This window comes from Anastrepha obliqua, chromosome 4, assembly GCF_027943255.1.
Source record: "Anastrepha obliqua isolate idAnaObli1 chromosome 4, idAnaObli1_1.0, whole genome shotgun sequence".
In the NCBI taxonomy this organism is placed as follows: Eukaryota; Metazoa; Arthropoda; class Insecta; order Diptera; family Tephritidae; genus Anastrepha; species Anastrepha obliqua.
The window spans coordinates 84,170,009-84,194,083 of NC_072895.1; the positions used below are offsets into that span (position 1 = coordinate 84,170,009).

General features: G+C 38.9%; 1 protein-coding gene across 3 annotated transcripts; it reads left to right on the forward strand.

Annotated features, from left to right (window-relative positions):
• Positions 1 to 788: 788 nt before the first annotated feature.
• LOC129244054 (uncharacterized protein KIAA0930 homolog) lies at positions 789 to 23,951 on the forward strand. 3 transcript variants are annotated; one of them, XM_054881664.1, is made up of 9 exons: positions 789 to 1,589; positions 4,233 to 4,399; positions 4,862 to 5,143; positions 5,211 to 5,351; positions 5,422 to 5,603; positions 7,772 to 8,019; positions 16,535 to 18,109; positions 22,341 to 22,490; positions 22,562 to 23,951. In XM_054881664.1, the coding sequence occupies exons 1-9, from the start codon at positions 1,475 to 1,477 to the stop codon at positions 22,600 to 22,602; spliced, it is 2,901 nt and encodes a 966-aa protein (XP_054737639.1). In that variant the 5' UTR covers positions 789 to 1,474; the 3' UTR covers positions 22,603 to 23,951. The 3 variants fall into 3 exon arrangements, with proteins under 3 accessions (XP_054737639.1, XP_054737640.1, XP_054737638.1); XM_054881665.1 differs by lacking the exon at positions 16,535 to 18,109; XM_054881663.1 differs by lacking the exon at positions 22,562 to 23,951 and having other exon boundaries at positions 22,341 to 22,540.
• Positions 23,952 to 24,075: the final 124 nt, after the last annotated feature.

Genomic DNA, 24,075 nt, shown 5'->3' on the forward strand with positions numbered 1-24,075 from the left:
CAAATCTTGTACCAAAATTCGGTGTAAAGACCGTCGACTGATACCCGTTTGCGTGGCACGTCGTCTGGTCGATGTCGACGGCGCTTCCATGACATCCTCGGCTACAGCAGTAATATTCTCTGCAGAACGGCTACTCCGGGGTCTGCCACGCCTGGCAGCATCTCGTGTTGTGCCAGTCTCTTCGAGGCGAGCGGCTAAACGTCGCAGTGTTTCACCAGTAGGCGTTGGACGGCAAAGAAATATGCGACGAAATTCACGTTGTGCCAAAGTCACCGACCGATTATTGGTGAAATAAATAGTCAGCAATATTCCGCGTTCTGGAGCAGTGTAGCGTAACATTGTTTATTAACGTGTATTTCGCATGTGTTTACTACACAAATGTCAAAACAGAACTGATATAAGGGGCCAATCGCAAAAATTTATAGCATTTTCTGATAGGAGGATTACTTTAGCGCCACCTGTTACATAGGTATATATGTACATAAAAATAAAAAAAGTTGAGCACTGGTTATACAGAATTAATTAAATGCTGACCATTTTTTATAAGCTATATACAAATTCCCCCGACGCTGCCTTTTACCGAAAATCCTCGATATTATTTAATTTTTTTGTTTTTCTTTTTTTACTTTTAAGATTCTCATTTACTATTGGTACGCAGATGTCGCAAGTCTCAGTTGTCATAGCACCGTTCCCACTAATTTAAGCTGATCTCGGCAACCCTGATGCTGCTGTCATAATCAGCTGCGTTTAATGACTTCTTTGTTTACAAAACAACTTTTGTTTCGCTTGGCTGAGTTTTATTGGATACTTATTTTGTTTTCGTTTAATTGTTTTGGATTTGCGCAGTAGAAAGCTAAGAAAATGAAAGCAACTCGATTATGAATTGGTATATTATTAGCGTGCAATGAAGGACTAACAAAAAACCAGCCAATACTCAAAGAGCACAAAAGATTCATTCAATGCAGTTCCAGCTTCTCGAACAAAAACATTTCAAAACACAGCTGCTACGAGTTCGCTTTGGTTGTGCAACGCTGGAGGCAGGGCAATGGTGGTGACTAACCATGAACAAACATACGTGCGTGCGTGTGTTTTCGACGATTAGTTGACTTACTCGGTGCTGGGTCGCGTTCGTGAGATTAAAAGTAGACGCAAAACGTTTGTGGCAGCAAAAGTAGCAGACAGTTCGGTTTAGTTAAACGGAGACAGACTTTCGATTTTTGCCTGCTTTTTTTTAGAAACTTTTTCACTTCTCAAAAATTTGCAAATTCTGAAGCATTTCTTATATTTCTATTTGATCAATTGAAAACGCGATTTGTTAAAATGTATTTTATAAAGAATTTACGCCAATTTTATATGTGAAATTATAAAAGCCAAAGAAAAACTACGTAGAAGAATTGAAAGAATCCCCACTTAATTTCATCACAATATTTAAGCTATAATCCGGGTAAAATTTTGATTAAAAACTCGAGGCAGTATGTCATTGGCCAGCGCTGCAGGCATTTTATTAAAACCACAGACTCCATTGCAACAACTGCTAGAGGATATCAATTTCCAGCGTACCAAGGAAATGCGACAATTGCTCAAGGACGGTAAGACTTAGTGCGTAACCTTAAAATTTAAAAGATTTGCAGTAAATATTAAATATAAAAATGTCTTGGATACGCTTATAAAAGATATTTTATAATAAACTCAATAGACATTGAAAATTATGTACATTTGTGCTTTATCGATTTATCAAATATTTCTTTATCCTGTGCCCACGTCGCGCAATTGCTCCGTTGCTGCTCGGTATTGTGCCTACCCGAAAAAGGAAGAACACATGCGTGCATGCACACATACATACTTATGTGCATTACATCTATGCATATTTATCATTATATAAAATTTGTCTACCCATATTCATATGCATGTGTGTGCACATTTTGATATATTTAGAAATTCATCGTCAACTAGGACGTTTAGGGTGTTTTCCCCCATCAATCATTGGAAGTTGCGTATAACCGGCTTTTTTATTTCCTTTTGTGCGGCTGATTCATAATATTATTATTTACAATTGTTCTATAGTTTCCGCTTTTGATTTCGTGTTGTTGGTATGTATGTATGTTAATTTATATATTATTAACCTGCATATAAAATTCATCGATAAAAATAAATATTACTTTTTTATTGCTTTCGCTTAGGCTGATTTTTATGCAATTTTGAGGCCTAATTTTTCTAGTTTCTTCAAACGATGAAATTGGTGATGAGATCCCCCCACATACATGTTCATGGGAGGTCAACCTTTCATCGAATTAAAAACAATATTTAAATAGTAATGATAACCGATTGTTTGATTATTATAACATATGCGAATACAAGTAAACTTTTTCAAAAATATTGATGTGAATGCTGTAGAGTTCATTCACAGAATATGTGAAGTAATAAGAAATAATTTATTTATATTTATTTGTTCGCCACTATATATGTAATTGGCGCGTACACCCTTTTTGGGTATTTGGCCGAGCTCCTCCTCCTATTTGTGGTGTGCGTCTTGATGTTGTTCCACAAATAGAGGGACCTACAGTTTCAAGCTGACTCCGAACGACAATATTTTTATGAGGAGCTTTGCCATTACCTGCCGAGGGGCGACCGCTATTAGAAAAAGGTTTTTCTTAATTTTGGTGTTTCACCGATATTCGAACCTACGTTCTCTCTGTGAATTCCGAATGGTAGTCACGCACCAAGCCATTCGATTGCGGCGGTTCCACGGCAGTCGGTTCTACGTTACCAAAACGACCCGAATTTATATCCGGCCAAGGATTGCCTGCGATATTCGCTGTTGCCAACGTGCAAAGGCCCATAAATCTTACGTAAAGTCTTTCTCTCAAACACTCCAAGCGTCGCTTCATCGGATATTGTCATCGTCCAAGCTTCTGCGCCATACGTTAGGACGGGCATGATGAGAGCCTTGTAGAGTGTTAGTTTAAGGGTAGTTGCGTCCTGTAAATCCAGACTGAACTACGACGGTAGACAAATATCCTGATGCTAACATGGGTCCCGGGCCACGTGGGTAACGAGACCGCTGACTCTTTAGAGAAGTTGGCCTCAGAGCCTGTTCTGCTACTCCCCTCTCTAGTCATCAAAGGCACGGTTAGCAAACTGGTTACTACAACCCACAAGTGAGCTTGTGGCAGTCTGAGAGAGGCTGCAGATGGGTAAAACTGATATTCCCTGTCATGTTCGTCACAGATCCTCCTATCATTAGGCAGAAGAGATTGTAGGCAGCTGGTTTAACTGATGACGGACCACTTTTTATGGGCGAAGCACATGAAAAAGGTAAGCATCTCCGGCAGTTGCACTCTGCCCAGCATGTGAAGAGGAGGATGAGACGGCGGACCACTTTCTGTGCGTCTGCCCTACCTTCGTTCGAATCAGGCTAGCGGCTGTTGTTGTAGCAGTATACTAAACCCTGTTAGTGTTATGTAGATCACCGGTCATCTCAGCTAATGATAGGCATAGGAAACTTTCTGTTTCGACAGGTTGGGTCCAAAGAGAGAGAGATGTATTAGATGAGTGGGTTTGATGGAGCATGTAAAAAGGTGGTTAGTTTCGTGCGGGTTACCTTCACATTCTAGACATATATGTTTAGTATGCCGGGTTCAATTCTGGATAGGCAGGAATTGAACCTGCTACAATATCCAGAACGTAGTTGTGCAAAGGTTACGAGGATCCCTCGAAGTAGCTGGGGATCTTCATCTGCTCTGGGTGGTGGTTGGACTCCGATAACGACATTCGAGGGTCGGGAGCTTAAGAGGGTGGTAATTGTCTCCCGATGAATGCCGTTTATAGTCTGTAAACACTCTCCGGTCCAGTAGTTGTCGATTTGGTTCGTCCAGGATGTCGTCGGTGTAATTGAAGAGGTGTATCCTGACATGCCTGGGAGGCGGATCATTTTCAAGCAGGTGTCTGCATGGGTGAAAACTGCGATAGCGTCCTAGAAACTGCTTGCTGAGCACTTTATTGTGCTCCTTCACAGGGAGTACCTGTGCCTCGTTATAGAGGTGTTGTAGTAGGGACATCAGGAGGCATCCCGTCGCTATCCGAATAGCAGTTTTGGCTTGATTCTATAAACTGATGGTTAAATGAGTAGTAAATGGCATACAATTTTTAATATCGTGTCACACACCTACACCTATTTGCATCCATATTCGATATATAGTACTTACTAACCAACCATTGGTATTTTTCAACAGATAACGGATTCGTGGTGCTCCAAGGCACAACGTATTGGACTGATTTGTTTGTACGGCATTTCCTTTTTCAAACCGAGCCGGTACACAGCATCGATTCAGATGATTTACTTTTCTTCGTTCGGAAAAAACACGTGAAAAGTTCTTCCCGACATATGCCAAAATATGAGGTGAGCCATATGTAACATATATGCGTGTACATACATACATTCATACGTCAGAACATACCAGATTTAGGTTCGGGGCATGAAATTATTATAAGAAAAACATTCACTCCAAAGCAAGCAATGGGTACTGAGTTGTAGTATTCTCAACTCACAAAAAACGGCATTGTATATATGTATGTACATATGCATGTGTAGTAATGCGCCAACACATTGCTACTTTCAGTTGAGATCGCTGATATCTGGTAGCATATTTGCGAATGCCATTGTAATGTTTCGATTTATCACCTGATGCATGAAATCATTGCCAGCAATGCTCTGCTAAAGTGATGTGTTGGCCTGCATCACCTTACATTCTGCATTCTGACCGTGAAAAAATTCTTCGCTTACTCATGAATGTTACACGCACTATACTATAATTCCACACCTTTGTAAGTATTTATACTCAATAGCGCCTTTATGTTACAGACAGAAGTTGATGTCTTTCGTAAGGACTCTCGAAAGCTTCCAATTGGTGATCCGGACGTCGATTGGGAGGAGACTGTATATCTAAATATGGTCATACACCAATTCGATTACACACTAACGTTAGCTATTTGTACGCGCACATCGCCAAAGGAATTGCAAGTGTTGAGACGTCACTCACAACGCGTCTACGCAAGTCCAAGTCGACGGAAAATGGACACGAAGGGCGAAGGCGAGGAGATAACATACCCGCATATTTGCTTTATGGTCGATAATTTCGATGAGGTAAACAATTATATAATAAATATAGATGCTTGAATTTATTATTTATATAAATATATGCAAAATCCAGGTATTTAGCGATATATTAGTGAGGGACGGTGAAATGGTATGTGTGGAATTGGTGGCCAACGATAAAGACGGTTCGGTGCAGGGTGTAATTTTCCTGGGCTCAATACGCTATGATGCGCTCAAAAAAGTTTATGATGCAAGGGTAAGCACGAAGCTTTAAAAAATATATTTCTCAATATTTTATTCAGTTTGTATATTTTATTCTTTAACAGCAATCCAGTCTCAGCTCAAAAGTAGCACAACGGATGTCCTTCGGTCTATTTAGTAGCGGCGCGGGTGTTCAAACGCGTTGTGAATTTGTGCGTATGAAAGGTCCACAGGGCAAGGGCCATGCTGAAATGGCTGTTACAAAGCCAAAGGGTTCAGGCGTAGAAACACCAACCAGTGAACCAGGGTACGTGTGTGTGCATGTAGGAGTATTAAATTTTTTAATACTTCGTCAATTCTCTCCATGATGATTCCTGCACTAAATATTACCTAATTAAACAAATTTTTTAAAAGTCATAAATGCTACAAAAACAATAAGTAGCAAAAATTAAAAATAAATACTTCGCGCATCCACTTCTGTTTCCCTCAGTCATGGCTGAGATTTTAGAAAGGCTGTACTCAGTCGCAGGGCTACCACTTGCGGCCTCCGATTCAACTCTGACAAAACGGAGCTGGTGCTATTTACCAGAAAATATAAACCTCCACCCTTTCGACTTCCCACGTTCTTGGAGTGATACTTCACTCCAAACTCCTTTGGAAGCTACACATTGAAAATCGGGTAAAAAAGGCCAGTACAGTCTTCTACTCCTGCAAATCTATGTTTGGTTAAAAATGGGGACTCAAGCCACAGGTCGTGCTGTGGATGTACAACGCAGTGGTTTTGCCAATTTTAACGTATGGTTGGGGGGAAGCTCTTCGGAAGGGTTGTAATGTAACTAAACTGGGGAGGGTGTAAAACTTGTCCCAGTACTCCCCCAGATCATCTATCCGCAAACTAGAGGTTGAGGGTCGTGCTAGGGCAATCTTTCCAAATAGGCAAGATTGGATCGAGGGGAAAATCTGCACATCGCTCTACAACATAAGTTGGCCTGAGCGCACGATGAACACTTTTTACAGAGCGTCGATTTTCGTAATAGAATTGTGCGACTTGTAAACGTTGTTGAGGCATAAGTCTTTCCGTGATGAAATGTCAATGAATACTGAAAAAAAATTATGTAATTAGTTTGACCACTACCTCCTGATCGGATCACCCTTCATAATTAATTAAAATATTCCTGAATATATATGGCCCAAACTGGCAAAACCGAGATTTATCGTAATATCTCTAAAATTATTTCCCCTTAGGTAGGTAATGTAGGTTCCAACTATAGGGTGGACCATGTAAAATTTGCTTTTTGAATAATCAATATTTTTTCAAACTTTTTTTTTTTATTTTGAAGATTGAACATTGTCATTTATGAATGAATAATAATATCGTTCAAATGACTGCCACGACTGGCTTTACAGTAGGCCATTCGATCAACCCAATTTTTAAGCACATTTTCCATTGTTTGGGCTCCAATTTCATGAATGGCAACTTTGATTTCGTGTTTTAAAGCATCAATCGTCTCTGGATGGTTCGCATAGCATTTGTCCTTAACGGCTCCCCACAAAAAATAATCCAACGGGCTTAAATCACAGCTCCGAGACGGCCAATTGATATCGGAATTTCGGCTGATTATTCGGTTTTCAAAAACGGTAGCCAAAAGTTCGAGTATAATTTTGGTAGTGTGACAAGTTGCACCGCCCTGTTGAAACCAAATGTCGTCCATGTCATCCTCTTCAATTTTTGGAAACAACTCGTTGAGCATGTCACGGTAATGCTCGCCATTTACTGCAACCGCGGCTCCTCGCTCATTTTCGAAAAAAAAATGGCCCGATGCTGCCGCCAGGCTAAAAACCGAACCAAACAGTGACTCGTGGTGGATGCATTTGCTTCTCTACAGTAACGTGTGGATTTTCTGAGCCCCAAATCCGACAATTTTGCTTATTGACGTAGTCACCGATGTGAAAATCAGAAAAGAAGAAGAAGACTCACCACTTTGGAAATAGGTTTTCAATATTTCCCAATTTTGTTCAAGCGTATAGCGTCCCATTTCGTAAATGTCAAACCTTTAAGTAAATTATGAACACATTTGACATGTCATTTGTGTTACCATTCTCAAAAAAATAGGTGGTTCAAAAAGCAAACGCTATATGGCCCACTCTTTATTAACCAAATTTGACCATAAATACGATTTTTCATGGCACCTCGAAGTCAGATTATTTATATATATACTAAATATAAACTAAATGGGCTCATAAATACGATTTTTAAATAAATATCTCGACCACATCGCTAACTAGCGAGCCCAAACAAACTCGTAAGCCTTACCAGACGTGCCCACAATTCATTAAAAATTCATTACAACCAGATATTGGAGTCTATAAACTGCATACAAGCAAACATACTTTCACATTTCATATTCACCTTTAGTCGTACAATAAATAATATAAAATAATTCATATACTCATATTTAATTTCACTTGTTACAGCTTTTGTGCCACAGACATGTGGGACGAGTGGGAGGAGGAAAATGACGACTATTGCACATATCGTCATCAGCGTCGTCTAAGTGATCCCAGCGCTAATTTAAATAATTTCTCACGGTACGCTTGGCGTACGAAAGGCGCGCCCGATGCGGTCGGTGGCACGGCGGGCGCCAAGGCGCGCTCTGAAAACGAAGGGCTCGATTCGTTGGCAAATGAGGTGTCGGAAATTGAAGCTGGCGATTTGCGTGATGGTAAATGCACATTATATTATACATTCCGCTTTGTTATATTCGTCTGCTACTACTCGACTTTCACAAATAGTTTTTATGTTTGTTATTAGTACATAAAAACGGTGTGTATTCATTTAAATATTTGTCTACCTATAACTTTTTTGAAGCGCTTATTTTACATAAGTTAAAAAATTCATTAAAGTAGGCGTGACAATTAATTCATATGTAAATTTCACATGAAATTTTAATAGTTAGTTTTTTTGTAATTTCGCATTTTCACTCTATACACTTATCATTGAGCACATTTATCATTCTCATCCGCTGCTATATCACGACACTTTCACCACACAATTTTGCTCCGCATGCCTAAACTATTTATAAATCTTTTAACATTTTAATCTTGCTAATCACACTTTGAAAATTCCCATGTTGCTCGCCCACTTGCAATAGAAAGACGCACCTCTGCGTATGAGTAACGCCAGCTTTATCGCAATGCGCTTACGCAGCGACTGGACTATAATTTTTTCATTCACTTAGAGATGGACCGATAGCAGCACTCAATCAAATTGGCGGGTATGCACGACGGTCCGGTTATTGCTACAAAATGAATCCGAACCATACCCAATCTAGGGAGGAGGTCTTTGTATAGGGAAGGTTTTCTCTTAGGTTAGGTTAGGTTAGGTTGGACTTGGTTGATCCTGTAGATTGCACTTAGACCAGATATTGGTCTATAGTGATACCAAGTGTTTGTATGGAGAGTTTAAAAACTTTATATTTTGTCTTTCAAACATAGTTTAGATTTTTTAAGTAGGCTGCTATTTTTTTAATGCGCCACACTTTCTAAGGTTGAAAATAATGCAGAACCTAAGTAGTTTATTCGTTTTTTGCTAAATCCAGAGCAGTGGCAGACTAGTGTTCCAGAGTTCCTCTCGTGCTAACATGTTGCGCATGTATAATTGTGCACTAGCTTGAGCCTGGAAGTTTTTATGTTGCTACTACAACAAAAAATATCAATTAAAAATATTTTATTTCCTGTTAAACCAGGACCATAGTATGTACACTAGAGCTTCTAACGTGGTACTTGACCTTCCTACACACATATGAAAACTTTTGATGAATTTAAGAACTTCCCAGGCTTTTGAGTTACAAGTTTTTGCGAACAAATTCCAGCTCACCTCGGCTTTCATTGAACGGGTAAATAGCAGTTGGACAAGGGAATCGGACAAGACTGGTCTAAATTCGATAAAAAATATCTCTTGACCTCTGCATTTTGGAAACTCATGGCAGTGCAAAAGATCCGACAGTCGGTTCTACGTAACCGCAATGACCCAGATTTATATCCTGCTAAGGGCTGTCACTTCAGCAGCATTCCTCGAATATGTATGGGGACTGGGTATACTGCTACAACTGCAACAACCAATGACTTTACTCGCAGCTGCAATGATGAGGATGAGGTGGATAGCCACGAGCACTACTCTATCACTTTCCCGTTCTTGGGAAGCAACATCTCTATCTTAATAAGTATTTCTTTGAACGCCTAGCAGACTTGAAATCAAAAGGCATTCAAAGTCTGCAGCGCTTCTTAACCCTCCGTTGGACACCTTTTTTAAAACCTTCGGTTGGTCATCCGGGTCTGGCCTTTTTTCACCCTTTTCGAGGATCCTTTTTAAAAGGTTATATCCATAAATCGATAGAAAATAAAGTTTTATAAAGCTACCTGGTCACGTCCAAAGTCGAAAAAGTCCAACCAGGTCCGAGTGCCCAACGAAGAGTTAAAATAAGCTCGTTGGTAATATCACAGCTCCACTCGACATCCAATTCTAGGTTACTGGAACGAACTGGATTAAAAAACAAAGAACTGCCGCTTGAGCAGCATTGCCCCAAAAAGGGGTGGCACGAGTGTACCTCTCTGCACCTCATATTGGGCGGCGGCCGCAATAACCTAACCTAACCTAACCTTCCATACGTTGAAGATATTAAGGATGACTTCAGCTAAGTGACAAAGTCTTTTCCCAGCAAAAGAAGCACATTCGCAGAACATCCGACTCTACTTCTGCGTACTGAGGCGTTACCGATAAAAGTTTATTCTCTGTCTGCATAAAGAAGTCTGATAATCTTTTTGATAAGAAGTAGCATATCTTTGTACTGGTCATTTCTATCCTTCAGGGTGGTAATTAAACTTTTTATCTTCGCAGAAACACCAATTTAATTTCGCATTTTACTAGGCGTCACGCCTGTTCGTTGGCGTCTTTTCTCTCATGAGTAGACAGTTCGTAAGGCTAATGACTGCAGGAGAGAGGAAATGAATTTCGAGGAATGGCCTATTCAAAGGCATTTTCTCCATAGATAATAACTTTTCGAAATTTGGTCCAAGTACAATAGCCACAGTTTTCTCCGCGTTAAGCTTTAATCCTTCCATGTACCAGATCTCTGAATTAAGTTAGGAGTTACCGTTTTCCAGAGTGCTCGACGCGCAGTAGCCATCTCACAGTTTTTCTAAGTAACAATTTGAGGGTCATGGTCTGATGGCGGAATGATTCCAATTCTGTATCAAAGACCCAGACCCATATAGTAAAACCTCAAAATCATTGGTCAAATTTCTTTGCTCAAATTTAGCAATATTTTGCCAAATGGTTTTTAGAGTAAAAGAGTTAAAATACATATCGAAGAGAAATTTTTCGATAAGGTAAGGTGCATATAGTAATATTTTACGAGAAATTTTTGAACCATTAGTTCTCTCAAGAAAGGGTCGTTTTGGCCCTTTCTTAGAGTCCGAATAAAATAGAATGTCGCTAGAATGTTAAAATCTTCTAAAAAATTATTTGCCAAATCTTTACGCAAAGAATCTGCAAGTCCATAGAAAATAAAAATATGCAACATTGCATGCCCAGAAATGATGTTCGACAATGTAATTGGTTTAAAGGCTTCGCATTCTTCTTCTTGATTAGTGTGATAATCGCTTAAGTTATTTTGGTCGAGTTTAACAAAGCGCGCCAGTCGTTTCTTTCTCGTGCTAACCGGCGCCAATAGGAAACACGAAGTGAAACTAAGTCATTCTCCACCTGATCTCTCCACCGCATAGGAGGCCTTCTTCTTCCCCTGCTACCACCAACTGTTAAAGCATCGAATACTTTCAGAGCCGAAGCGTTTGTACTATATCCATTCGGATAACATAACCCATGTCGTCTATCAGCTAGAGAAGTTGTTATTGTAATTGTTTGATGTTTTAACATCTGAAAACAATATCGAACTTTTGTGTTGGAGTAACAGTTTTAGGCTGTTCTTAGGTTAGGTTAGGTTTGGCAGCTGCATCGCACATAGGGACAGCGATGCCACGAAATTGGTCCGTTATGAGCCGCAGGGCTGGGCTACATTTCCTTTTCCAGATTGAACCATCCTGAGCTTTGGACAAAGCGTTAAAGGCTGTTGATACCTAAGGTGTATAGATCATCCATATTCATTAAGAAGTAGGATCTTAAATATTGATTCCTGCTTCTGGCTAAAGTCGGGCATGTTTCCAAAAACGTGTTTAATTGTTTCCGACTCCTCCTCATTCCTACAGATCCGGCATAAATCATGCATGTAAACGCCTAATCTCCTTGCGTGATTTCCTATGAGACAATGTCCTGTGAGAGCCCCGACTAAGGTCCTAATCTGAAGTTGACTCAATTTTATAATATTCTTGGATAGACGTAGATTTAGCCTTGGCCATGTTTGCCTAGCAATTTCATAGGTATTGGCACTAATCCATCTTTGATTTACAGATTTGATTAGTGCGTCCATAACAAGAAGTTTACAAGTTGAACCTGGAACCCAACATAAAATAATACGATACTGTTTAGCCATCTCATTTCGAGATTGGCGATAATTTAATATGAATAGCGTTTATTAACATTTATTATTACAACCCTCATCCCACACCGGTATTATCCGTCCGTGTAGATCTTAACGGGTGTGTTTGATGATGGATCTTCTTCAAGCCATTCCAGTCTAGAAGGGAATCACTGGGTAAATCCGTAAAGGATTCTAAGATGATTGAAAGTCCATGTGTGAGAGTGTTCCATTGTGAGCTCGCTCTGAGCCTTAAAGCGGAACAGGCCGCTGAGTACTTGCAGATGATGTCCAAAGCCATGCATGGCGTAGTTTTCATAACGCCACATATTGCTAATTCCGCTGATCTCTGCACCTTACTCAATAAATTAGAATAGGTCTTTTTCTGCATAGCACACCACCAGACAACATTCCCATATAGAATAATGGGTCTGACAACAACAGCAGTATAAAACCAATGATCAACCTTAGGTTCAATTCCCCAGGTCTTACCTAAAGCTTTCTTACAGGCATAAACAGCTAGGCTCGCTTTCCTAACTCTTTCTAAGATGAATGACTTTCCAAGTCAATTTCCTATCCATAGTTAGTCTCAAGTACTTGGTTTCTTCCGAAATCACAAGCATCAACAGCATCCGACTTGAAAGTATGCAGTACTTAACGTTTTAAATGTAGGTTGTTTATTTTTATTAAGTATCGTAAATAAAGTGTCATATCTGCCTACTGTCTACCCTTAAATAAAGATACATACATACGAGTATTAAACTATTTAGAGAAAAAATAAAAATACTGTCAAATGCATGAAAGTATCAACTTTTTCTATAGCAGTATGGGTATCGGCCTTCCACTAAATAAACCACTTTGGCTTATCTACTTATAAACACTTTTTTTTTAATTGTTACTTTAATTACTCGTATATTATTACCGTTATATTTTATATAATTATTATACATTTTCAACTTCTCGCTTGCTTTACTTTCATATCCTTCCCATCCTTCTCTTGTTATTGTAACGTGTTGCTATTCTAAAACAAACTATTTATTTCCACTTTTCATTTGATCCAACAAAATAAAAATAAATTATCACAAAACAAATCTTTTCTACAATGGGTTAGCATTAAAACTGCTAATCAAACAAACAAACAGAAAAGAAAAAAGAAAGCAAAAAAAAAGAAAGTGTTTCACATCAAATGGCTCGAGGTGGCCGAGAAAGCAGGACTTGGAATACACACATTTATTTCATTTGTACAAATTTTACAAAGCTCATTACATCATTTGACTCTATTTCAAAACCTAAATGCATATTGTAAATTTTTTATGATTTTAGTTTATCTGTTGAATTTGTAGTTCCTCCGATGTGTGCAGTTCCCTATTTTTAGTTGAAAAAAATCTTTATGCAACATATTGTAGAAAATATACTGTCAAACACTTTTTACGATTGTAACTCAATACGATGTAGATTCATGCAAGAAGTACATTAGAAAAAGAAAAATCCTGCATTATGAATAGGATCGTTTTGAGTTCAGATTTCAATTAATAATCAGGTATGAGTCGTTAATATTATTTTTTCAAAGAGTGTACACTTATGTCTCTGGGAGCTTGGTATCTAAAAGAGGCACTAGTTTTACCAAATGAGACTGATTAAAGATCGATAGGGGAAATCACTGTACAAAGGATTCGACTATAAGGATCAAAGTAAACAGAAAAAATGAGAGCAGTACGACAGTCTGTTCTACACCGCCGGAACGACACCTATTTATTTCAGGTCAATAACTTTCACTTCAGCATTACCTTGTTCATTGCCTTTACACAGTAATAACTTACGGCGTACTGATATAGTGGCCGGCGCTGTGTGGAGTTGCATATCTCCCATCGGTCGCGTCCCTAGGTGTCCGCTAGAGGAACGCTCGGCAGATTGCAGGGTAGGTGGGAAATAAAATACCACTCGCGGACCAAAACAGGCAGGTTTCTGTGTCACAGGCGAACAGACGCCACCTTTAATAAAATAAGTGTCCACAAAACAAACAAAAAACCAAAAGCGTCTGACCCTATTGAGCGGCTCTCTGGTCAACGTCTGTTTTCCACATAAGGAGCGGCTTTCTTAATCGCTAAACGCGAACAACGACTGAGGCTTTGAGTCTCTGTTACCTAAGTATGCGGAGTGAAATCTTGCAAAAATGTCTTTCAGAAGGGTTCATAGCTTCCTCCGCCCCGTTCAAACATGGCAGGTCTCACAAAGCGTTCAAAGCACATAGTCTTCAGTGACCACGTAGATTGGGTTGAGATTATATATATAATTGGCGCGTACACCCTTTTTGGGTGTTTGGGCGAGCTTCTCCTTCTATTTCCTACAGTTTTAAGCCGACACCGAACGGCAGATATTTTGTATGTGAGAAATACACGCCGAGATTTACCATTGTCTGCCGAGGGGCGACTGCTATTAGAAAAAACTTTTTCTTCATTTTAGTCTTTCGCCGTATTTACATTATCTCTGAATTCCGAATGGTAGTCACGCACCAACCCATTCGGCTACGGCAGCCATTGGGTTGAGATTGCTCCCCCTTAATTCCCGCTTGAAGTCTGGGCCCCAAAGTCAAACCCCATTGATATGGTGGCCGGTTTTAGACCACCAGACCTACCTACCTACCTACCTTCACTTCAGCAGCATTTGCCACATATTTATTGGGGAATATTTAATGATGTTACAAAAGCATTAAGCATTTAAGACTTGTCAATTAAAAAATGAATAATCCCTGATCCATGGTAAATTCCTTACAATTTTGATATAAGTTCATCATATATTATAAATCACAATCAATGATTGCACTTCGTCAGACCCAAAGCGATGCACTACTGATTTGATCCAGTAATTTATGGGTGCACCTTCGTTAGATAGAGTTAAGGGCCGAGCAACCAAGATACTGCAAAAACTGTCAAAATCATTGCACCGATTGCTTCAGGTGGTAATCGGCAAGACGAAAGCCTCCGAAGTCATTGGTCAGCCCGCGCTAAAAAATCTAAGCACCGCTACGAACCGGTAACCGGAACGAACCGGTTTTATATCTGGCCAAGGACTGTCACTTCAACAGCATTCCCCGTATATGTATGGAGAAGATTTATGCTGCTAAAACAACAAAAACAACGGGTCATTCCGCAGAAGCGACTGTCGGGAGGACGGACCAACCAATGGTTATAACAGCCGTTGCTCCGGCAATGTCTGGCGCGCTATACTTATACAAAGCTATCGCTAAAATCAGTCGCACTGCTTTACTAAAAGACACCACTACTGAATCGGTGGTTTATCTGAGTGGTCAAAACTTATGGTGTCCCGCTGGCATCCTCTTCTTCATTTTGCCTAAATTCTAAATTTTAGAGCTCTGCCATCAAATAAAGGGCGTTAGCTTCCTTGATCTCATATGCAAACAGATCGAAATTGCATTCGACAGTGACACTAATGGCTTGTGTTCAATAACAAACTCTTTCCTCATTTAGCACTATCGCTTTTTCATCTGATTTATGACATGTACGAAGCTCTGTGCCAGAGCTAGACATACATACAAGTCGATGATAGAATAAATCAACCTGAAAATAAATAAGGGTTGCCTTCGACACCAGATGCGCAACAAAGTCATCAATTCGCTAGTCGGCTACATTTGCCATTTCGTCACTCACGGATCCAGAGCAAAAACTTGTTAGAATTTGAACCTCTTCCTTCACCCATTAGTACAAAGCATTTACTAGGGCCTAACAATATTTTCTTTAACGCCTGAACCCGACGTGACTATACCGTCGACCAACTATCACACAAGCACCTTTTCCTTTAGTCAATTATTAATTGACTAGCCCACTAGTCTTACTACAAAAACAACAACAATGTATTTATTTATATTTATTTGTAAGTCGAAGCTCGGTTTAACTATTCACCTTTGATCTTATATTTTTTCAACATTTTTGGTTAGTTTTGGAGTTTAAAAAGAATTGTTGGAAGCTTTGTTAGGCTCATTAGCAATTTATGTCACACTCGTTAATCCTTTGATTTGTTTTGCGCTGAATCCCTTCTATTACCACTAAAGCAATCATAGAGCTTGGTTTGGATATCTCTATTGTTCGCTACAGAAATTATAGGGACGTAATTGTGACAGAAGCTTCGGTAAGCTTCTTCCACGGCAACTTACCCAAATTCCTTCTCATTCCTTTGCATTAAAAGTGAACCTAGGATACATAGCTTACGCTGGCTGAGATTAAAGCTCTCGAGCTTCGCGTCTTCATAAAACTATACATAGTCACTTCGTTATTCCGAAGCCGACACATTACAGCATTATTTAATTTTTATTAATTTCACCTGGTTATTGTCATCTGCCAATATACCTATAAATAATAACGACTTCCCTTCTCTTACTCTCCTCCCTTCCGCGTACTTTCTTTCCCTCCGAGTAGTGTTCTTTTTTCACTTTTACTCTCCTACACTCAGCAACAGCGCCTCTATTCTTCCCACCCGATTCTCATTTTCTATGCATAATCGCTTTTCATTATCAAAATATAATTTTAATAAAATTTTCATCGCTTTTATTTCTGCTTTTTATTCTTTTACACTAATTTTTCATTAAATTTCTATTATAATACTTATTTTATATTATTTCCACTCTATAGACGTTTCTTATGATTTTACCTTATTTAAAACGATGCCAACGATCTATATTTCATTGTAGATCTACGTCCTGCTTTCTCGGCATCCGAGGCAAAACTTCATCTTAATCCGAACTGTGAAGCAGCTAACGCGGCTGTCGTTAAGCTTCCGATTTCACCTGAAAATGAAGTGGAACTCAGCGCTCAGCAGCAAATCACCAATGTTATAGAGGATAGTGGGCCCGTCGCTGAAGCTGTGGAAGCCACTGCGGCGACGATCACCTCTCCAACCTCAAACACGAGCACTACGGGCTGCAGCAACTGCTTCGGTGGCAAAAAGTGCAGACGTTGGGTTGGTTCCTCGAGCGATAAGGGCACTCCTGAAATGTCTGAGGTATATTGCCCGACGTGCGATGATTCAGCCAATGAGACACCAGCTTGTCTCAACAACATGCCCGACAAAAAGTCCAAGCCAAAGCATAGAACCATACTTAGTGTGGAAAGCGAGCTGATTGTGAGCAAGAGAGGAAGTCTGCGGTTGACTGCCAGTGGAAGCGGAGAGAGGAAAGGTGTAGTACGTAGCGCCTCACTTAGTGCAGCTGATCGCAAAGCAAAACGCACAGCTAGTCCAGCCGACAAGAAGGAGAAGGATAAGGATAAGAACAAGGCTAAAACTAAAGAGAAGGATAAGGATAAAAGCAAAGCTACGAATTTACTCGCCAAGGTTTCACCCAAACGTATCAGGTCCAAAACAAGCACAGCCGCTTTAACAAAAACCAAAAACAATAATACCCCGAAGGACACAAAGGACTCTAAGTCGCCCAAGGAAAGTAATAGTAATAACAACAGAGTAGAAGATCAAGAAACTACATCACTAAAAGCCGAAGAATATGAAATTGCCGATGATGCGACTTCATTGAATGGCACTTCGATAGAACCGACAGAAGCCAAAATGGCCATACTAAGCGAAAGCGATACAAAGCTGATGATAAATGTGCGCGGCCGTGAGGAACTGCCCGTTGTAGAGCAGCACACGCCACCAAATACAGCCGAGCTGGTCACTACCAGTACTGATGACAGTAATACTGTCACCTGCAGCATGAGCAACAGCAAAAGCAATCTATACAATTTCGAAAAGTGTGTACGTGTACCTGTAAAATCAGAATGCCATCCATTGCAGCAGCAGCAGCAGCAGACGAACCAAGAAGCGCCCAATGCAGTTGCTGCTGAATCTTATGATAATAAGCGAGACAATAGTGCGTCGACGACAGCGACAACCACAACCAAAACAACCAGAATCACAGCACTTCAAATTGAAGCGCAAAGCGAATCCGTGCCAGTCAGCGACTGTAATGGCAACTGCCACATGATATCGCCGCCACCTACATCGAGCGCACAACGTTCGCCGATTTCTCCGCCACCCGCGATGTCGGCTGCGAGCAGTGTCGAAAACGGCAGTGTAAGTGATGGTGGCGGCGGCGGTGGAGCTGCTAGTGGCAGCGAAAACGGCCATTCCAATGCAACGTTGCCACGCGCAAAGCGTAACGCCGCACAGCACGCTTTCTATCACCGCGCTATGAGCTTGGTGCCGAAGCGAAGGACGCCTGACGGCACGAATATTTATTATTGGTGTGATTTGCCACGCAAATCGCTGAAAGGTGTGTTGCATGTACTTTTTATATAGAAAAGCGCTCGTGATACTTCTGTGTGGCACTAACAGCACATCGGCATCATTTATTTCTTTGTTTATTTTCTATGCATTAACAAATTTTTCTTAAGTGAATTGCTATACACAACTCAATTAATTTATAGATTTTAAGTATCACTCAAATCTCAGCGGTCTGAAGTCTTTTTCAGAGACCCGTCACCCTAGGTTGAGTCTGTGGAATCTCATAATTCGGATTTAATTTACTTGGTATTTTGTGATTTTCTCACTATTATTTGATATTAGAAGTGTTGTTTACAAGGGTCTAACTTGAGGCCCTGCTGCTCCCACTCTTCACATTTGACCCAGCTACACGTCTACAAGGGTCGGAAAATACGCTTGCTCGTCATACTAATGCCCAACGATGGCGTAATCTGACGGTATTTGACATGACGATCGCGCTCAATAACTGAATTTGGGAGACCTTTCCGAAATTGTTCGGTAAGCGGACAGGTGCTAAAGAATTGAGTTTGCTCGCCGTATAATGATTTTAGTTCATCCAGGCATTCTTGTCTTATTAATCCACGTCAAAAATTGTGAAAAATAATTACACGAAAATGTTAACGGTTTAATTTCATTTTCTTTTACCAAGATTGAATTCTAAAGCCACTGCAAACACCACTAGTTCACACATCAAAACGTTCTGGGCGCGTGTGTAGCAAAATATATATGTAGAAACTCTCCGATGGAAACGTCAGATGACGTCTGACAACACTAGAAGGGCCCAAAGCCAGAAATATAAATAGCAACCCTCGTATTGTAGGAACTAAACTTTTTAAGTAAGCAAAAACAATGCATTCATCAGAGTTTGAATTATTCTTTTCAGCTCGGCTCTTAATTTTTCAAAATTAAATGACTAAATAAATGTTCTTTCGAATTAATAATTAAAAAAAAAATCCTTCATGATATATTCACTTGATAACAAGGAGCGAAATAAACTGAATATTCATCCATGCCCGACGAAAGTAAAATAATTCAGCTCTTCCTCCTATTTGTGGTGTGCGCCCTGATGTTGTTCCACAAATGGAGGGACCTCCAGTTTCAAGCTGAAACGGAAAATATTTTTTTTTTCATTATTCGAATATTCGAACCTACATACTCCCGAATGGTAGTCAAGTCCCACTCATTCGGCTACGGCGGCCCTCATATTTCACATATTTAAGTAACTAAAAAAAAAATACTTGTAAAAAGATGTACGCATACCTCAACACTTCAAAGATTTACTTTTCCTAGTTTTCAGACTTTTCAACAAATTATTTTTGGAAACGTATTAAGCCTTCCAGTACCAAACTATACCATGCACCTACAGTTTAGCTTTATATAAATATTCAGAACGGAACTTAACGACCTACAGACAAACCAACAATCTGGTGCACGGATGGGTTAGTATCTGACGGAGAAAAGGTGAAATGAAATACGTCATATCTTCCCTGGTAACCTCTTAAATACTGATGAGGTGCCTTAGAGCAAATTATTATGTATAAGTCTAAATCTGCTTTCCAGCTAAACCCACAATTTCCCAGTATTAAACTCTGTTTAAAAAGCATTGCAGTTAAACTGGCACTGATCATATTTGGCATGACAAATTAACTTGTTATCCTCTGGGTTGGCAATGAAAGAAATGATATTGCTGACAAACTCCCAAAAAAAAAGCATTAACGCTCCTTATAGATCTAGAAGCTTTATGTGGTATATGCAAGCGGACACTATTCACCAAAATAAAAGAAGAGAAAGATGCTTATAGAGAATTATACTGGAAAAATCTGCCAAGTTTAAAGCACTCTAGAGCACTTTTTCGCGCTTTCAACCGAAAATTATTAAAGAAGTGCTTGGAGTTATCCACAAATAACCTAAAACTTATCAAGGGAATTCTGACAGGACATTGTAGGTTGCACTACCATCACCTGAGTAACCTGGGAATTTGTGGGTGTTAAATCAGCAGAGCACATACCGTATGTACCTCCCTGAGTAATGTCATGCATGACGCGTGAAAGACTGTTGGGTGACCGCCTAATAAAGAACGGCACGATACATTTCACGGACTTAAGCTTCATACTAAAGTTCTTTTCGCAAGCAGGATTCTAATTTAAATTAAATTTCTTAATTCTTAATTAGCCCTCTGTGGGAGTATTTATCGTCCTTTTTTTCGGGCTCACAAGGTATATAACTCCTTAAATTTCAATCACTTTGCATTTACATTTTCTGCACAGTGGCATTTCAAAAATTTTAGTAAATTAGAAATAAGTTTTTACACTTACGGCTCGCTTACACAACATATGATATATGTATACACCCGTGGTCAAAATAATAGGCACAATAATTAATTACCAAATTTCAAATTTTTTTAATTTAATTTGTATATATTTTTTAAAAGTATTTATTTTTATAAATATTTTTATTCAAGTGTATAAGTACTCGGAAAGCATGTACTCAAAGTTCTAAATGTTGTACAAAATTCACAAAAATTCTAAAAATTTAAATATTAAACGTAAGCAATTTTTAAAATTGTCCTCAAAATTTTAAACTTTTTAATTAGATTTATTATAAAACTTCGAGATATGCAGTTCCAGTTTAATAGTCCATTGAATTTCAGTATAATTAAGTGTAAAATTGAAGTAGCTAAATAATGCTGTACAATTTTTTTCTGTTTTTGGGCATATTGAGAATTGTCTTCCATTTAAAGTCCATGCTCGTAGGTATTTTATAGTGAAGAAAATACTTGGCACCTCAGCGAAAAAAAATTGTCAGAAATCAATGAAAATTTTGAGCCACTTGGAACTTGCAGTTAGTTTGTTAACTCTAAACTGCATACTCAAAATTTTTCTGGAAATTCTGTTCAATTTTTATTTAGTTTTTTTTGTTTGTTAAATTTGTATATGTTTTTTTCTGATTTGTAAATTTTTTTCTAAAATTCGTTTTGAGTGCTCGTATTATTCCCTCATCCATTGGTTGTAGTACTGATGTTGTATTCGGCAGAAGGAAAGCAAGAGTTGTAGACTTTAAATCAGTAACATTTGGATGTGCCGGGCAATTATCAATTCTTCACCAGATCACGATCCCAATCTCGAAGCCATTTTTCAAAAAGTTCTGATGTCAACCAAGCTTTACGATTGTTAGCATAATCGACAGGTAATGATTTGACCCCTTTAAACCATCTGGGATTTTGTGACTTTGCAATAATGAGCAATTTCTATTTTTTTGTGCCACTCATACTCGTATTAGCTGCTACCATGACAGTTATTCTAGCTTTCGATAATTTACCTCCACTACAATTCTCACCTTTAAATTTTAATGATTTGTCCGGCATTAATTTGTAAAACAGTCCAGTTTCATCAGCATTAAATATCTCATCATCAGAAAACTGTCCTCGTAGATTCGGCCACACAGCTGTTAACCAGTTTGTTGTTGAACTTTGATCAACAGACGAAGATTCGCCGACAATTTTTCCCGCCACAATGTCCATTGCTCGTACTTAAAAACGACTGATTGTCTTTTCTTGTAGCATAGGGCCGCTGATAGGTATTCTTTTGTTTCGTTGTTTTAAACCACTGAATTAATGCTTCATCAACATTTTTCTGTCGCGATTTTCGAAGCCTCTTCATGCTTCAAAACATTTGAATTGAACGATTGCGGTTCTTGTTTTTAAAAATCATTGAGATTGTCGAATGACCAACGCCAAATTCCTTTTCTAATCTGCATATTATTGCACCTTTCTCCTCTAAACACAAACGACAAACAAAAATAAGAGATTCAAAACAAGAACGAGTCACGTGCCGAACGTCGTCGGGAATCAACCAACATTACCGAAGGTGTAAACATGATATGTACTTTGCAATGTAAAGTACTATGTCGGTCATTATAACCGGACACTTTATTAAAAATGGGTCATAATAAGCGTCATGTCACTATAAGGGAAGTCATTATAACCGACTTTTTTTATAAAGAATTTTATATGAAAACAAAAGTTCGTAGTGTAGTTACGTCATGGTAGGCGGTTGGTCAATATAAGCGGAGTCATAATAAACGGATTCTACTGTACATAAAAACAGTACAGTTAAAACTTGGTAATTCGTCGCGCTGCTATTATTTTGAATTGAATTATTTTGAACGTAGATGTACCTGTACAATTTCTGCAAATCTAGAATTTTTATAAAAACAAGCAAAAATTATTTATTTAATTTTAGAACTGGACGATGGTGCATACAATCCGCTCTGGGCAAGTCGTGGCTTCACTCAAACATTTCACTTTTGGAAGGAAAATCGACGCCAACAGTCCACGCCGCTCAATGCATTCCTTACCTATGTGACACTGCCCTGGTGGAGCATTGCTAAAGGTAGACGTCTTACATATACATTAATATTTCTAAAAAGAAAAGTTACCTAATAATTTTTTATTACTTTGCAGATCTGCTGGATCATCGTGAAACGCCTATATTAACATTTTAGTATTAAATTTAATTATTTTATTTCGTTTACTTTCATTTGTTTTTTTATTTTTATGTTCATTCTTAGGTTTCCTTTTTATTGTATTAATTTATACAAATGTACACTCCATTTTAAGTCTTTCTACTTGTAATTTTATCCAGTTTACTTAATTACCAGCGAATTTTTAATTAATAGCGCTAAAATATCGTGAAATATTGTGATCTTTTATTTGTATTATAGTATAGTAGTTTTTAATTTTTTGTACGCGTTTGACTATAAATTCAATCAAATGTGTTTTTATTTGTATTTTAAAAACATTAAAAAACATTTATTTCATTTATTTTATTAATATCGGGTGTTTTTTTCGCTACATGAGAACTATCTGTATCGATAACTATAGCAAACTGTATGAGAACTATCGATATCAGCTGAGAATGGCAATCTGTGTTGTCATTTCTGTTCATGCAGTTTGCCAAATCATCATAAATCGTTTAACGCCAGAACAACGCTTCCAAACGTAATCATCCCCCATACATATATGAGGATGGTGCGGAAGTGACATTGCTTGGTCGGATATAAATCCAGGTCGTTCCGGTTACTTAAAGCAGACTCTCGTGGGAACGGCATCCTCAGTTCTTATTTCTTTTGAAATGAGGAAGGGGCTGCTGTTACGGTGAATGGCGAACGAACTTTTGTTTCATGAACTAAACATGACGGTGCAACTTGCCACATACGAGGTGTGTTCAAAAAATAAGGTGAATTTTCATTTTTCTCAAAAAAATATGTATTTATTCATCAATTTCTATTTTATCTCCCTCAAAGTAGTGCCCCTTAGACATACTTGTGCCAGCGTTGTTTCCAATCCTCGAATTAGTTCTGATAGGCACTTTTTGGTATGTCCTTGAGCTCTCTCAGGGATTCGGTTTTTATCTCAATTGTCTCAATTTTGGGAACAGGAAATAGTGGAAATAGAAATAGGGCGTCAAATTTGGTGAATACGGTGGCTGAGGCATGATAACGGAGTTATTTTTGGCCAAATAATCTCTCACAAGCAAAGATAAGTGACCAGGTGGATTATGATGATGTAAAAGCCATGCATTTTTTTCACAATTCCGGTCGTTTTTTCGTATTTCTTCACACAAACGGCGCATAACTTCAAGGTAATATAATACTCCTTATTTACCGTACGACCTTGTGGTAAGAACTCCTAATGCACTACCCCATAGTAATCGAAGAAAACACTGAGCAAAACCTTGGCATTCGATCGAACTTGGCGCGCTTTTTTTTTTGGTCTTGGCTCTCCTGGACTCTTCCATTGGGACGATTGGGCTTTGGTTTCGAGTTCATAACCATATACCCATGATTCGTCACCATTTTAAGCAAATCTGGGCCATCGTTGACGCCATTCAACAATTCCTGAGTGATGCTCATGTGACGTTGTTCTTGGTCAAAAGTCAGCAATTTCGAAACGAACTTCGCTGCCACACGCTTCAT